Source organism: Clupea harengus, chromosome 19 (genome assembly GCF_900700415.2).
Source record: "Clupea harengus chromosome 19, Ch_v2.0.2, whole genome shotgun sequence".
Lineage (NCBI taxonomy): Eukaryota > Metazoa > Chordata > Actinopteri > Clupeiformes > Clupeidae > Clupea > Clupea harengus.
Genome location: NC_045170.1, coordinates 16,271,269 through 16,287,105, shown reverse-complemented (window position 1 = coordinate 16,287,105; position 15,837 = coordinate 16,271,269). Strand labels below are relative to the sequence as shown.

General features: G+C 45.8%; 1 protein-coding gene across 1 annotated transcript; it reads right to left on the bottom strand.

Moving 5' to 3' along the window:
- Positions 1–3,687: 3,687 nt before the first annotated feature.
- LOC105892010 (immunoglobulin superfamily DCC subclass member 3-like) lies at positions 3,688–15,306 on the bottom strand. The gene is made up of 8 exons (XM_042710695.1): positions 14,775–15,306; positions 13,506–13,650; positions 12,970–13,100; positions 12,648–12,785; positions 12,233–12,391; positions 5,795–5,960; positions 4,991–5,241; positions 3,688–4,557 (listed from the first exon to the last, which is right to left on the bottom strand). The coding sequence occupies exons 1-8, from the start codon at positions 15,148–15,150 to the stop codon at positions 4,325–4,327; spliced, it is 1,599 nt and encodes a 532-aa protein (XP_042566629.1). The 5' UTR covers positions 15,151–15,306; the 3' UTR covers positions 3,688–4,324.
- Positions 15,307–15,837: the final 531 nt, after the last annotated feature.

Sequence of the window (15,837 nt, the reverse complement as noted above, 5' to 3'; positions counted from 1 at the left end):
ACAATCAACTCTATCAGACTCACACTTTCGCAAGGCTACAGTAAAGGCTGCATCGTGTATCTGTTGGCATTGCAGAGCTAAGGCCAAAAACATGAGGAGACGGTCAAACAAGCACCTGTCCCTTTTGAAATCTATACATTTTAAAACTCCCTACTACATCTGAATATTTGGCTCCAACTAGGGTTTAACCATCATAGTACAAGAGCGGGACATAATATTACCACAGGACACCATTGCATTGGAGGGAAAGTTTTGGTTAAAGCAGAAAGTCCTGTGGTAATATTACATAGCTTTTCTCAGTATGGATCAGTACTGCGCTCTCTTCTCCTCCACAACACAATATATGGGAAATAAGACTTTGAGTAACCGAGGCTAAAGTGTGTCACGGTCACATAATATCTCCTAAGGCTAACATTCAGTGCCAACGTACGTGGACAAAAGCACACATGGCACACAGATCATAAAGGCGTAAAGCTTTGGTTCTAAGAGAGGAACTGGGATAGGCTAGTCATGGGGAGAGGGGGGGGGGACAACCAATGGTTTTTCTCTGCAATGGAGTCCAATGAGGCATAGAGAACCAGACAAGACCCCAAATTCATCATTAGACTCTTAGGTTGTGGCAGGGGTCACTTCGATCCCTTTTACTTTAGCAGCAAGTTTTCTGTTTCGGGCAGACAAGACATGGCTAATGCTGACAGACTTTAAAGGAGGAAGAGGGGGCATGGTGGGCAGGCCAAGTGGAAGAACCGTAGGTAAAGGGAGGGGGGCAAACCGTTTGAAAGCGGGGGTGGGGGGGTTAGTGCTAGCCAGTGCCCGTGCCTGTGCCAGGCAGGTTAGACGGGTGCTGCTCGACGAGAACGTGGCACTGCTCTGGGCGAGATGGCGCACCTCCTTGGCTGATAATGTTGCGACCCTGCGGAGATCAGAAGAGAGGAGGTGAGACAGGAAGAGTGTTTTTAATCAGGAACATGTCAATCAGAGTTGATCGATCACTTCCTGCTCTCAAGTGCCAATCAGCTTGTTCAGACTCAGCCCTCAATCTCAACATTGGCCGTTTTGCCATACACTAATCTCTGCAGCTAAGCTTTTTTCTTGTAGTGATCAATCACTGTGTCTCTTGTTATTAAACTGGTCTGAGGTAATATCTCATTTAGGCGTAGATGGAGGGCTTGGAGGCCATCAGGCCAAGATGGAGAAATATGTCAGGGCTTCATTGATTAAAGGCATGAGTCAGAGTCCTAAAGGTCAAATGTATTTAGAATGACTCATGTGTGCTATAGGCAACACGCTCTGCCAATTATTTTATTCAGTTATTATTAGAAAAGTGCAACATTGCTTAATTTCACAAGTGGAGGACTATATTGATGCATGTATTTTCATGCACACTTAGAGGTTGCACTCGCCTCCCTATCAACTCAATTAACCTTGGGAAATGAATAAGGACAGAAGTGAACTGAACTGAACTATAATCTATGGCAAAAAAAGACATCAGGTCCCAATTTGGACAGATCACTTCAAGGGACATTACAGGGACTACATAAAGGTAACTCTCTTTCCAAAGACAATAAATAGATCACTCTTTCAAAATATAATGCACACATTACATTCAATCTTTTGTTTCACTTTCATTTATGGATCACTCGTTTGAATTATTCATATTCACAAGCTCCATGTGTATCTGGGTTTGTGTATATGTATGTGTGTGAGTGGGATAGGGGGGTGGGTTTACCTGAGGCATTAACTCAATGGCTTCAGTCGTTCGGGTCACCGCCTGTTTGGGTACCCCGTTGTTCTGAACCTGGTGCCCACCATCGTCCCCCCGTGGCACAGACCAAGTGTCCTGGGTCCCCTTCCTACAGAAGAAACTGGAGACAGCATCCAGGCTCACAACTGGGACTTCATCACCACAGCTAGGATTCTCCAAAACTACAGATCCTGTAATGCTGAAAGCTATACAGGACACTAGTATACTCTAGCATAACGCACTAACATTAATCTCATAGCTACAATCTACATGAGCTCTATATGTTTAAATTGCATTGTTCAATTGAAAAGTTCAACCAAACAGATGATACATTTTACAAGTTCATCTGAGGGTGTGTCAGAATAGCCAAGAAAGTGTAGTGATTTTACAGGAAGGAAGGTCTTGAGCTTGAAGTCCCCTTACCTGCGCCGGTACCCAAACATGAGGAAGAGCACGCAGAAGATGATGCAGGCCATGCCAATGTGGATGCCAACCACGATGCCCCCCATGGAGCTGTCCATGCCCTGTCTGCAGTCGCACTGGGTCTCTCCTCCTGCGCCAAGCACACGTGGGCATATAGATATTCACACACTGACATGTGGTGCAATGTCACACAGAGACCAAAATAAAACGTATCACTTAACACGGGATAGGGCCAATTAAATAGGCTCCCTGCCATAAGAAAAAAGTATGGCAATGGTGATTATACGCACACACACACACACACACACACACACACACACACAGACACACACACACACACACACACTCATCATGCATACCATGTACTGTATCTATTTTTTCGACTCTCTGCAACCCCAGCTGTGGATGCCCCCATCTGCACTAAATCACCCCCTTACATCTAATTTCATGCGTTACGAGACTCTGCAGTCTCAAGCGCACACAGGCTCTCACCGCTGCTGGTCTTGGCACTGGCCCCATCCTCGGCCAGGGACACCAGCCGTTTTGAGCAGTCGCTCTCCCCGTTGCCGTTGAAGGCCGCCAGCTTCACCTCGTACACTGCGCCACGCACTGTGGGAGGGACAAGAAAGAGGACACAAACAAATCTCCATCATAGATTCACCTCACGTACGGCCTGGCAAAGTAGGAGGTGAAGAGATATTGAGCCCATCTGGAAGTAAGTGCAGTATATAGGGAGGTATTGATCCGCTGGATGACACTGACTGGGGCTTGCTGTGTACACTTGCTTTTTTTGTTGTGGTTGTTTGAGTGGCGTCTCTCCCTCTAGACTCCCTCTGGACTCAATTTGCCTCGCCCCCCTTTCTTTTGCCTTCCTCTCTGACTTTGTAAGTGACTCCCAATACGTTTTTTCTTCCTCTTTCTCCAGGCTTTCTCACAGCACCTCTCTGAGTTCTGTTTAAGTCACTTCCCCCGCCTTCACCTCGTTGCTAAGTTAGCTTTTTGGCAAGTCTGTGCCTGAGGTGCAGCTCTCCTTCCTTTGCAAACATTTCAGTGAATGAGAAACACTAAAAGGTAAGGTTTCTTATAATCTCTATTGTACTCAACGCATCAAAACTATACATTTTGGTAATGGGCCAACGAAACCTAATTATTATGAAATAATTATTTAGAGATGTATTTAGAGAAATAATTATTTAGAGATTTAATCAGTTGTGTGCAAACTCAATCATACACCACAAACGGACAGCGTAGCCCCTCACCTAGATGGGTGATGGTGTGGGCATTGGCATGGCATGGCATCTGCAGAGGCCCCTGGAACTCTCCGTGGGGGACTTTGCGGTAGGACAGCCTGAAGCCCTCGGCCTTGCCAGCCTTACTGGGCAGCTCCCACATCACCTGCACCGCTGTGGAGTTCACCACCTTGGTGAAGAAGGTTGGTGGAGTGGGCACTGTGAATTAAAGAGAGGGAGAAAGTGAGAGGGGGGAAGAGAGAGCGAGAAAGAGAGGTGGAAAGAAAGATGGGTAAATAGTGAGGGAGAAAGAGAGAGGGGGAGTTCAAATGAGATGGACGGTTGATTCTTTCATTATAAAAATACTTTTCTTCCATTATAATATAAAACGCAAGCACACTGCTAGAATGAGCATTTAACAAAGCATACAGATAAGGAGAAAAAGAGATTTGTTCACTTCAGAAATTAGAGCAGACTGTCATTTCATTTCTTTTCAAAACTTAAATATTAAACAGTGTACGCAGAGTAATAATTCTCAAGTGAAACGCTGACTTCATTCAGGGTCAAGTGTTTCAAGTACATGGATAGCACAATCTCTGTAGCAGTGGTGTACCAGTGGCTCCCAAAGTGTGGAGCGGGGCCCCCTGGGGGTGCGGAGTTACAGCAAGAGGGGAGTGGGTTCAGAGCGTAAAATAAACGTAATGAGAAACCTAAACAACCAACTAAATGTTTTAAACAAGAGCTCTGATCAAATATGATTTAAAAAGAGAAATGTTTAACTGATCAAATATTTCAGCTTAACTGATGTAAAAAAAAATTGGAAATGAAATTGAAAATGTTTAACTGTTCAAATGTTTTTTTTTTCATTTGACTATTTTTTTTCACTATCAAAGGGGGTCCAGTCAAGAGAAGTTTGAGAACCACTGCTCTATAGTCTTTCCTTAAGTATATCTCCATGTAATGTAGTGTTGTAAAGGGCAGTGCACAGGTCCCTACCTCCCCCTAGTGTTGTAGCCACAACAGTGCTAGACGCAGGGCTGGCCCCCAGAGCAGAGTAGGCTTTGAGGTAGATGGAGTAGGTGGTGGCAGGGTCCAGATTGACGAGGTCGTGCTGGAAGGTGGTCTTGCTGATGGCCTCCTGGAGCTCCTTGCTGTCTGGCTCTGAAAATCGATCACACGTGATAATTGTAACAATGGTAAAGTGTAAATAATGTCTGTAGTGCAGCTTGCCGTTATGGCAGTGCCAGTGACTCATGATGAACTAGCAACACTACATATAATAATAGACCTGGTGGACACAACACACATTACAGTATTACTGTTGAAATCACTGTTAGTAATATAACTAAAAAGCTTGTCAGCTTTCGTATTCAAACTAAAAGCACTGAGCTGGGCTATCCCATTTCACAAAATACAGGGAGTGTTTTTAACATCTAATGACCTATAATTATCATGTAGCCTAATAATAAACCAATGTATGCATCAAATACCAGATTATGTATATTGTGTGAAAACTTTCTCAACATAATTGGAATCAAACTCAGGCTATATTACTGCATACTGCTGTATTACCTTTTGAACCAATGAAACTTACCACAGATCTTGCGGATGTGCAGCACGTATCCAATTATGCCATCTGTGACCTCGGCAGGTGGCTGCGTCCAGGACACCTGCAGCGAGGTACCGGAGAGCGCGGTGGCTTTGAGACTTTCCGGGACATCCGGCAGCTCTTTAGCCAGAGAGACCGACAGGCGTGCGCTAGCCTGGTTGGTGCCAGCGCTGTTCTCGGCGATACACTGGTAGATAGCCTCGTCCTCAGAGGTGATGCGAGTTAAGGCAAGGGTGCTGAAGCAATAGTAGAAATAGTATTGACAATTAGTTAAGATATGATTAGGGAAGACTAAAAAAGAATGCGCTTAAACTATGTGTTTCCTCTCGCATCTGGGAATGAGAGATACATGATCAAATTCACATATCGGTGTCATATGATTTATGATGACGTTTTTATGATGTAATCAATTTGATCTTGATATATTCAAGCTCCATATGTCTCGAATAACTTCAACAGATGTCTGGCTTTGAGAGAAACTGAGACGGAGTATACAGCTATCATAGACTGCCACCCTGTGGCCAAATGCCAGAACTGCAATACAATAATCTAATTTCCTATGCCTCCAGCAGGGATACTTGCAAGGAAAGAAATACTACCTTGCCTAGGTCTCTTACAACAGTCTGTACCCCAAAACAGAAGGCCAATATACCTCTTACCAAATACAAAAGGTGAATATTTTCAGATATGTGGTCATATCAGTCTACATGTCATTGAAATCCCTGTGTATACTAAGCCATATGAGCTTGTTTTAGATAGTGAAGGTCATGAACAGTTTTGGCTCTGTACCTGTTGTTGTTGGTGAGTTTAACATTGTCTCCAGGAGTCAGGATCTTGCCGTTCTTCAGCCAAATAAGGTGAGGCTCGGGGACACCTTGGGCCACGCAGGAGAACACAGCGCTGCCACCTAGCGCCTTAGACACAGACTGTGGCCACTGCAGAAACTCAGGAGGAGCTGAGAGAAGCAAGAGGAGGAGGAGGAGGAGGAGGAAGAGGAGCAAACAGATCAAAGAGTGAAGAGAGGAGAAGGAGAGATAAGAAGAGATGTACAGAGACAGAAAGAGAGAGAGAGAGAGAGAGAGAAGGGTAAGGTGAAGAATTAAAATGAGTCAACACCATTAAAGGCAAGTTGCTGTTGCAATATATGTATTTGCACCAGAGGTGGCACTGTAGAGCAGAGTTTCAGCATGAATAGCATTAATGGTAATGACCATGGCCAGCATTAACATCACAATACAGACCATGGCAGATAGATTTCAGAGTGACCACAGAAGAAGATTACAACTTTATTTAGTATTCCCTATAACATGTGTGACTTTCAACTGAGCTAATGTGTAGGACTCTCTCATGAGCAAATGCTGTGTAAAGACCTGCTCAACTGTGTGAAACCTAGTACAATGCCATAGACACATTTGATATGCATGTGATTATGCTTGCAAACACAATCTATGACATAAATGTCCTTTTAAATCTAAAGGAACAGTGGTGGATGCTGGGTATTTTGCTGCACTGCTGTTGTGGACCTTTTCAAATCAGTATAATTTGAACATGGAGTATAAGTATATGTGTCATGGACTCATGGAAAGAGTTTTGGAGCCAAACCACAAATGGTGGCCCTTTCATTCACTGAAAGTAAGATATTCAGGCCATTCATCTTTTACCCACAAAACACCCCAAAATCATCTTTTATTTCTTGCAGCTTGAACTTCACCCCTGGTCCCTTAATAACCCCAGTCTGTCTCCTCCAATGACCATCTTACCTCCTCCCTCCCCTCCCCTCCCCTCCACCAGAGCAGGGACAGATGCTGGCTCAACGTTACGCATGACACTCCATCAACAGCCGCACAATGGCCATGCATATATGTAGAGCCCCCTCAGAGCCCCCTTATTCCCCGATCCCCCAGCATCACATTGATCTATTGACACTATCCCAAACCACCACCACGAGAAACCACACGACCCCCACACCACCCCCACCTCTCCTCTCCAACCAGGCCCTGGACCCTGGGAAGATGGGGGTTTGGAAGAGTTTGGTGGGGGGGTGGGGGTTAGTGGGATGTGTGCAGAGAGGTCAGGGGTCACCTGAACGGCCAATTTCAATAGGGGCTCATTAATCAATGCAGGCGCGGATCTTTAGGCCTGGCTCCGCACCCCAGTCCACCAGGCCCAATTTCTTTGAGGACACGACAAAAAATATGGATCGTCCCCCGATCCATAATTGAGGAAGGTCATTAGAGAGGTGGCTTTAAGGACGGTTCCTGTGTCTTTGGTTTAAGGTTGCGGTTGTTTGTGTCCCAGATTCGTTTTAATAGGGCAAACAAAGTGAGGAGATACTGCAGGGTGTATTTGTCATTTGCAGGTGCTGACTATGATCTGTGCTCTCATTGGAAATGAGAATGAGCAAAATAAATTTGTTGTCGTTTTAGTTCAGTTAGTTTGCTGTTGTTAATGATGCTGATGATCATTCTGTTGTTGGGCTATGCTTCAAAGCTTTTCCCTCAATATAATTTGCCATAACAGGGCAAGGCTAGAGTATAGCACTAGTGCACAAGTGTTATTATTGCCTTAAGTGTGCCAATGGGGGTCCGTGTGAGTGAGAATGCACTTGAACATGCAAATGAGTGTGTGGTTTTGTGAGCTAGAGCTGGCTGTGTTCAGGCTTTAGGGGTAGGCTGAGGAGGAGAAGGGAGGGGCTGGGCCTGGGAAGCCATTGTCAGGCTGGATGAAACTAGGGGTCAACCCAAACCTCCAAACCTTTGGAAGAACATCTGAAACTTAAAATGTGTGTGTGTGTGTGTGTGTGTGTGTGTGTGTGTGTGTGTGTGTGTGGTGTTATTAATCTCCTTCACTCAAAAAATGCTAGTCCCATTCACCATATCTGTTTAGAAGCCTTTCACACCTATGCTTCGTCAGAAGATCACACTAATTAGAATCCCAGTCTAAGAGGCATAGAAAGAAATACTTATGTACAATTAGTAATTATCAGCTGTTTAGAAAGACGCTGTGCTCTCTTTGTCCACTTCAACCAAAAGAGGACAGAGAAGAGAAGCAAATATGCTATGCTACAACTACAATGGCAGTAAACAATGGTGACTGGTTTGTGACTGTGTGCATGTAAACCATAGCAGCATAGCACCATAGCGCTAGCACCTGATTCTGTCCCTGTAAACCATAGAGCAGTGTTGTCCTTATTGTGGAATAATAGGACACAGAGGACTTTTTACTGTTTACAGACCGGAGCAACATGGCAAACATGATAATCCCTCATGTGCGATGTATGTTGCTGCGTGACACATGCTGCGTGCCTCTCTCCTCTGGGTTAAGGTTCTCTGATTGAGGGGAGGCTAAAAATAGAAGCACTGCATCATGCCATATAGCACATCCATGTTTGGTTCACAGGGAGTTCAGAGAGAGACATAACACCTCCTCTGTTTCAGTCACTAAAGAAAAAAAAGGAAATTAAATCAGGAGGAAGAGGAAGAAGGCTGGCCTTAGAGGCATCAGAGAGAGAGAGAGAGAGAGAGAGAGAAGGAGAGGGAGAGAGAGAGAGATAGAGAAAGAGAGAGAAGGAGAGAGAGAGCTCCAGTGGGGATTGCTGTCAGGTCCAGTCTCTCAGCTGATCGCCTGTCTGACTGCATCCCAGGATCAAACTGTCAGGCCTGGTGTCCATACATCAGGCAGACCATACCAGTTATTGATCAGTTATTCTTCGGACAGGGTCTTAGATCTAACCTTGAATGTGATTGGATAGGTCACAGCTTTTGCATTTTTTTTACATCTGTTCTCCACTTCTCTGTGATAAGCATGCAAAGAAAGTATTGATGTATGGTGGCCCGCTGTGGTTTGTGGCTTGTATCTGCAGCTACACATCTACGCAACATTTCAAAAACAGCTTTGATGTTATGTTATCAACAAGGAATTGGAGCTACGTGTCAGTGTCAGTCACGGCTAGAATATGACACACAGGGAAATGTTTAGTGCCACTCAGGCTCTCATTCACTGACATCTCTGCTAGATTTCTTGACATCCACGAATCATTTCTTTGAAGCATTGACTGATATCTATTTGATGCATTCTGACATATTTTGTCAAAAAAGCTATGGCAGCTGTGTGATCTGCATTTAAAAAAGCCTTGCAGCAAGATCTATCCCTTTCCCATTTTTCATATGAAAAAAAAGGGGGGGGGGGTCCTTTCAGCGGAGTGCAGGCACCACACACAATGGCCCTCGGCCCCACAGCAGGCCACTGCCTGACCACCAGCTGTGACGAGAACAACTGCCCCCCTTCTGACGTTGTGGAAACTGCAATTGGAGGCATGGGAGGATGGATGAGAGGGATGTGGAAATGGGGATGGAGGGTGGGGGGGTCTGTCACCAGACCCCTCCCTCACTGGGACCCAGCAATTTAGCCAGACACCTCCCCTTTCACTCTCTCTCATTCCCAGCCCATCAATTGAGCTCCGCCCTCTCTCGTGCTTCTCTTCGACCCGCATCCCAGGGAGCCCATAAGGGAAGGGTCAAAGGTGAGGAACCAGAGGTGAGAGGTCATCCCTCACTCCCCCACTGTGACCCCCCTCCCATCCCCAAACTCTTTCTCTTCCGACACCCTTTCCTCTCTCCTCTATTGTCTTCTGACCAAGTCTGCATCTGCTCCCTGCCGGCCGGCAAAACAAAGCCGGTGACAAAAAAGTGACCATGCATCGCCTAGTTCAAGGCCAGGGGGAGCTGAATATATATAACTGTGTGTGTGTGTGTGTGTGTGTGTGTGTGTGTGTGTGTGTGTGTGTGTGTGTGTGTGTGTGTGTGTATGTGTGTGTGTGAGGGTGAACTCCAAGGTTGTGAGAAAGAGAGCACCTCTGTAGACCTCTGATAGCACATGCATATGCACACACACAACAAAACCTCCCATCTGATGACCTGCACGCCAAGACCAGCAACACAAGGCCACAGTCTGGCCTCCCATCACCTCACTATGGACATGAGGCAGATGGGAAGCACAGCAACTGGGCTTAGTTTTGAACTTGGCTGAGGCTTATCACTCAGGTCATGCTTATGATGGGTTCCCATAACCCATATAGCATGTGATATGACCCTTAGGTCACAGCATGTGATCTTATGCAATCACAGTAGTCATTTCCTTAACTATTCTGCAGAGGGCAGTAAGTAACACTGACTGGCAAAAGCACACATGCAAGGAAGCTTTTCTAGTACAGGAACAAAGATGATGGTATCAGCTTTCAGATGCAGTTCTTTAGTGAGCCATATAGATGCTGTTCTTTACTGAGCCATATAGATGCAGCGTGTATTTGTTTGGGGGCAATGCAGATACACACTAATTCCAGCATTTAGTCTGTGATTACAAACATTGGATGCACAATTAAAATCCAAATTGATGCTTCAATCAACTGCAATGAGGATTTAGGGGTGCGCTAGAAAATAGGGGATTTAAGACCAGTAGCTCCCACCTCCCCAAATAATTCAATCAATAAATTAATGAATACATTAAAGATTGGCTCCCCAAAAGTGTCCAGAGCCAATCCACTTGTGAAAGACTGATAGGGGGAAGTATTGATTGATCAGGTCAAAAAGCCGCACACAGGGGGAAGAAAATGGTAAAAAACCCAGCTGGGTGCAAAATGTAACGATCGAACGGTAAAACGGAAACACACAAGCACTGAAAATGGCCATGGCTCTAAATCCTAACTCTATCACAGACTCATGTCAGTGCTCATTTTAACTGAAGTATAGACAGACTTGAATGCTGAGAAGATTTTGATTAGGCGCTGTCCACCAGTGAAGGTTGCATAACAACTTTGAAAACACAGTGCATTTTGATAAGGCCACCATCAACAATCACAGCCAACCGTATCTACCAAACTAATAACTAATAACTCATCATGCCATTCAGTATGTCTCCACAACAGAAATTCAACACAAAAAAAAACACACAGGGCCTTTAAAATGTGTAGTTTGAGAGCTACACTATAGAGACACGCAGTGTGCAAAACCTTCAGAGCATCTCTGCTGTGTGCTTGTGCTGCGTTTCTCTTAGGCTCAGGAGGGGACATCTCACCCCACTGGGCAGCCAATTAAACTGAGGTAATGACACAGAGAAATATGAGCGGAATGAACGTGTGGACGGTTGCTGCATCATGGATGAGTAATGTCATCAGTTAGGCAGGGACACCTCCACATGGTTTAACCCCCACCGTCATGAAAACTACACCCCCCCATTCCAGCCAACCCCCCAACAATGACCAGATGGAAACCACCCTCACTGCTTAATTACAAAATAGAGGCAGTCAGGGTCTCACGCCAAGGTGATGAGGGAAAATAAGGGGGTAGGGCTTAGAGCTTGGATATTGACTTTTTCTGACCAATCATCATCCAGGACAAAGGTCCAAATCCAATATTTTTTTCTCCTTGGTTGGCAAAAGGCCCCACACCCACCAATTCTCATTAAGGCCCCATCTGACAATACCCCCCCCCCCCCCCACCCCCACACACACACACACACACACACACTTAACATTTACACACACCCCATGTCCACTGCCATGTTTGTCTGTGTCATAGACTACCATTGATAGGCTGTCAACAAAAGGGGACAGAGACAGGATTCAGCCCTGCCACCGTCAGTCTTTAGGGGGTAGCAGAGAGCAGAGAGAGGAGAAAGGTCCATCTGACTGATCAGCTGAGATGCTATGTTTTGGTGCTTGACCACTGCTGTCAAAATCAGCAGAAAAAACTCCATCATGTTTTGATGCTTGACCACAGCTTTCAAACATGATTTTGCCACCATCAGAAGAATGGAATGGCCATCTCCTAATCACCTGATGCCACTGGTGATAAAAATAATTTACAGCATCCAGAATCTGCTTAACTGCTAAAAATACCTCTTCTGTACAGATAACTGAAGAATCTTTATCTGGTTCATTGAGTTGGAAGTTATCATCTTTTAGTGAGCTGCTGTGTGTTGGCAAAGTGACAGGCGCAGAGAGATTTTATAAAAAAGGATTTTTAAACAAACGTGGAATTTAACAAATTTACAAAGTGTAAATATCCTCCCCTGCGTTTTGGTGCCGTTGCCAATCAGCCAATTTTCCTGAATCTGAGGGTATAATTACTGTCAAAGCATGTGGCTAATAACAAGGATGGTGTAGAAAACATGTCTGGATTTTGCTTCCTCAAGCTGAGTGTGTCCATGCTGCCTTGTGGACATGCTTACCTTGCACCAACAGTCGGCCCTGTGCGGTACGCCTCATCCTGGTGCCGGGGCGGTTGGCGGCGCACACGTAAATGCCAGAGTGCTGGAGCGACACGTCAGAGATCATCAGGTTCCCCGTGCCCAGCACCTGAATGCCCTCCACACCAATAGAGCGCCCATCTAGAAAACACACACACACACACGCAAGACAGACATACAGTAACATGGTTAGGAAGGGTCAGTTATGTACCGCCCATACTTATAATCTTAAAAGATGACTCTGGTGCAACATGGGCAGAAAGCTGCAATGTCCTTAAATTCAGCATCCAGGTAGCACTGATAAAAAAGCCTATGCATTGTGCAGTGAGTGTTTAGCTTTGGAGTTATAAATGGTGCTTTTAAACCCTGCGGTTGGGGCCTGTTTGCTTGGTCTTACCCAGCCTGCTCCAGGACACAATGGGTCGAGGGTTGCCAGTGGCTATGCACTCCAAGATGGCCGTCTCATGGACGTTGATGGTCAGGTTCTGAGGACCTGACAGGATCACTGGCTCTTTGTATACACGGGGAGGTCCACCTAAAGAGGGAGAAAGAGAATGGTAGTAAAACAAAGTGAGAGAGAGAGAAAGAGAGAGAGACTTTATTAGTGTCTTGAAAAAAAAGTGTGAACAAGTATATTAACAAAAGAATGGATGAACAGCATGGTCACCGATAACATGCACAAGGAGCATCCCCAGGTGATGAAGTAGATGGGCCCTTACCAGTGATGTTGAGCTGGGCCTCGTGGCTGTAGCGTGTGTTGGCGATGTTGGTGGCCACGCAGCGGACGAGGCCGGCATCAGACCGGCGCACTCCTGTGATCTGCAGGATGCCCATGGGCAGCAGAGTGTACCTGCACAAAGAGGGGGACACACAGCAATGAGAACTCTGTGTGTGTGTGTGTGTGTGTGTGTGTGTGTGTGTGTGTGTGTGTGTGTGTGTCTCAGAGGCCCCCAGAGCTGACACAGGAGTTTAAAGAGTTGTAATGCCAGTTGGCACTTAATCCCAAATCATATAATCAAATGAGCACATGTACATCAATGTGCATGTGTTAATGTTCTGTGTCTATTTGTGTGTGTGTGTGTGTGTGTGTGTGTGTGTGTGTGTGTGTGTGTGTGTGTGTGTGTGTGTGTGTGTGTGTGCAAGCGTGTGTGCGTCCGTCTCTGTGTGGTTGAGTGAATGAACGTTCTGATGCATGCATCTATGCGTTTGTGATTGTGAGAGGCGAGTGTGCGTGTGTATGGAAACGAGGCGTCACCTGCTGTCCTTGGTGCTGACAGACACACGGTCTCTCTCCCAGGCGATCTTGGCCTCGGGGATCCCATTGACTTGGCACTGGAAGCGAGCCACTCCACCCTCATTCACTGACATGGACTCTGGGTGAGTGTGGAACTTAGGCAGAGCTGTGGACAGGAGACAGAAGGGGAATGAGACAGTTGGAGAGTAATCTTTCACTGAGAGAGTCAATGGGTTTAGCAGCCTATCTCTATCCAACAGGGACGGGGAAATGTGATTTGCTCATGAAACTATACACAAAACTATCAACACTGCATTAGGTCAGGGGGGGAGTTCAAAGTCACCACTGTGAAACTACACTGCAGAACTGATGTCATGTTTGTAAACATCTTAAAGCATCTTAAATCACTAGTGTCTCCGTTTATTACTCAAAATAATCCATTGCCATTTGATTTGTATGAGAAGGGAACTGCTTTTGTTCCTGTTCTAATGAGCAGTGGTATGAACCAGCTGAACACAGAGTCCAGAGAGCGGTCATTCCTGTAATCAATAAAGGGGTGTGAGTGGAGAGGGCACTCCCAATGTGAGTGCATTGCCATGGCAACCCCCTTGCCTTGAGAGAGCAACACCTTGTGACAGCTATAATTCTGCCTGATTACCCACAAACCCCCTGGCTTTACTGGACAAGAGCAGAGTGGGAACTGGTGAGGAAATTACCTCTCTCTCTCTCTCTCTCTCTCTCTCTCTCTCTATGTGTAGGTGTGTGTCTGTGTCTGTGTGTGTGTGTGTGGGTGTGGGTGTGTGTGTGTGTCTACTTTTGGTACCATAGTGCTGAAATAAAGTTTTCGGTATTCAGACTATTTTCTTTCTCATTCTTTATAGGGAACAGAGATAAACATAATCTCTCCAAAGGTTGCCAGGTATCTCTGTGTGGGGGGGACATCAGTTACATCAGAATGTAAAGCTTGTTTTCACTGAAGCTGGACCCCATGTGGTTTAGTCCTGTGGTGAGGCTCAAAGCTGTTTTCCTGTGCTTGTATGAAAGGGCTAGTTGTGGCCAAGCCTACAGTTGATATAATGCACACAATGAGCACAGTGATATAGATGTATACGTGTTCTTCAGTGAATGTTCTATTTTCTATTTCTCTGACTAAACTGATTGTGATTGTGATACTTTGGGTGTTTGTGTGTGTGTGAGCGGAGTGTGTGTGTGTCAAAGAGAATGAGAGTGCATATACTGTATTTATTCAGGACTCAGCCCTTATAATGCTCCCCTAAACTCAACACTCACATGCCAGCTGCACGTGGGCCTTGCGGCTGACCAGCATGCCGTAGGGGGTCTGGGCGGCGCAGTCGTAGTCTCCGGCGTCGGTGGCGTCCCCGTCTCGTCTCTTCTGGAAGCTGGGGATGAGGAGGGTGCCGTTGGGCAGGAGCTGCGCCCGTGTGCCAGGGCCCGTGGGTACCGGAACCCCGTTCTTGCGCCACGTCATGGTGATGGGCCCCTCGCCCTCCACTTTGCAGTCCAGCATCAGGGGTTTGTCTCGCACAGCGATGATGTCACTGGGTTCTAACAGGAAGGCCAACTCAGAAGCACTACACACACCTGTGTAAGGAGAGGAAGGAAGAGAGGAAGGTCGGTTAAGAGGATTGATGGGGAGGGTTTGCATAGGTTTACCTGATGATAATACAGCTTCTTATACTGCAGACATGATCATGTGATGATGGCGAGGATGACAAAGATGACGGAACTTCACATTGGTAAAGATGATGATGTTAGTGATGGACCTTCATGATGATGATGATGGTGGTGGTGGAGATGAAGATGATCTAGTTTTCAAATTAATGATGAAAATGATCATACTGATGATGATGATGTCGATGCTGATAATAATGATGATGATGGTGAGATAGCATTTCTAATTATGTTGATGATGGTGATTATAACAATGATGTTGGTGAGTGGAATAATGAATCCAAGTTAAAACACAAAGTATATATGCTGATATAACTTCAGTGTTGACCTGGCATCTGTTGTTGTATGGAACTGCTTTACTCTCTGAAGAGATTTTGTCAATGCACTGATGAACGGACGGAGACCACAATAGTGACACGCCACTCAAACCGACCCCTAAGGGCAAACTTTTTCAGACCCGAACTGCACTTGACATCCAATCCCCTTGGACAGATTGATGGCTGTGTTAGTATGTTCGTAAAAAAAAAACCCCGGCCTGCCCTGACTAACTGGCCACAATAGGGCCGAATGCCGAGCAGCCACTGAGCCACACAGGAGCCCGGGACAATGCTGAAGATCTGCCTGAAGAGCGCTAAGGGTTACGGGGGTCAAGCTAAAGGAC

Excerpts from the sequence above, each read along its gene's own strand:
- LOC105892010 (XM_042710695.1), bottom strand. The coding sequence starts at position 15,150 with ATGCAAACCCTCCCCATCAATCCTCTTAACCGACCTTCCTCTCTTCCT. Across the intron at positions 13,651-14,774 it reads GGCCCACGTGCAGCTGGCAT|CTCTGCCTAAGTTCCACACT; the intron begins GTGAGTGTTGAG and ends TCCTGTCCACAG. Across the intron at positions 13,101-13,505 it reads GTCAGCACCAAGGACAGCAG|GTACACTCTGCTGCCCATGG; the intron begins GTGACGCCTCGT and ends CTCTTTGTGCAG.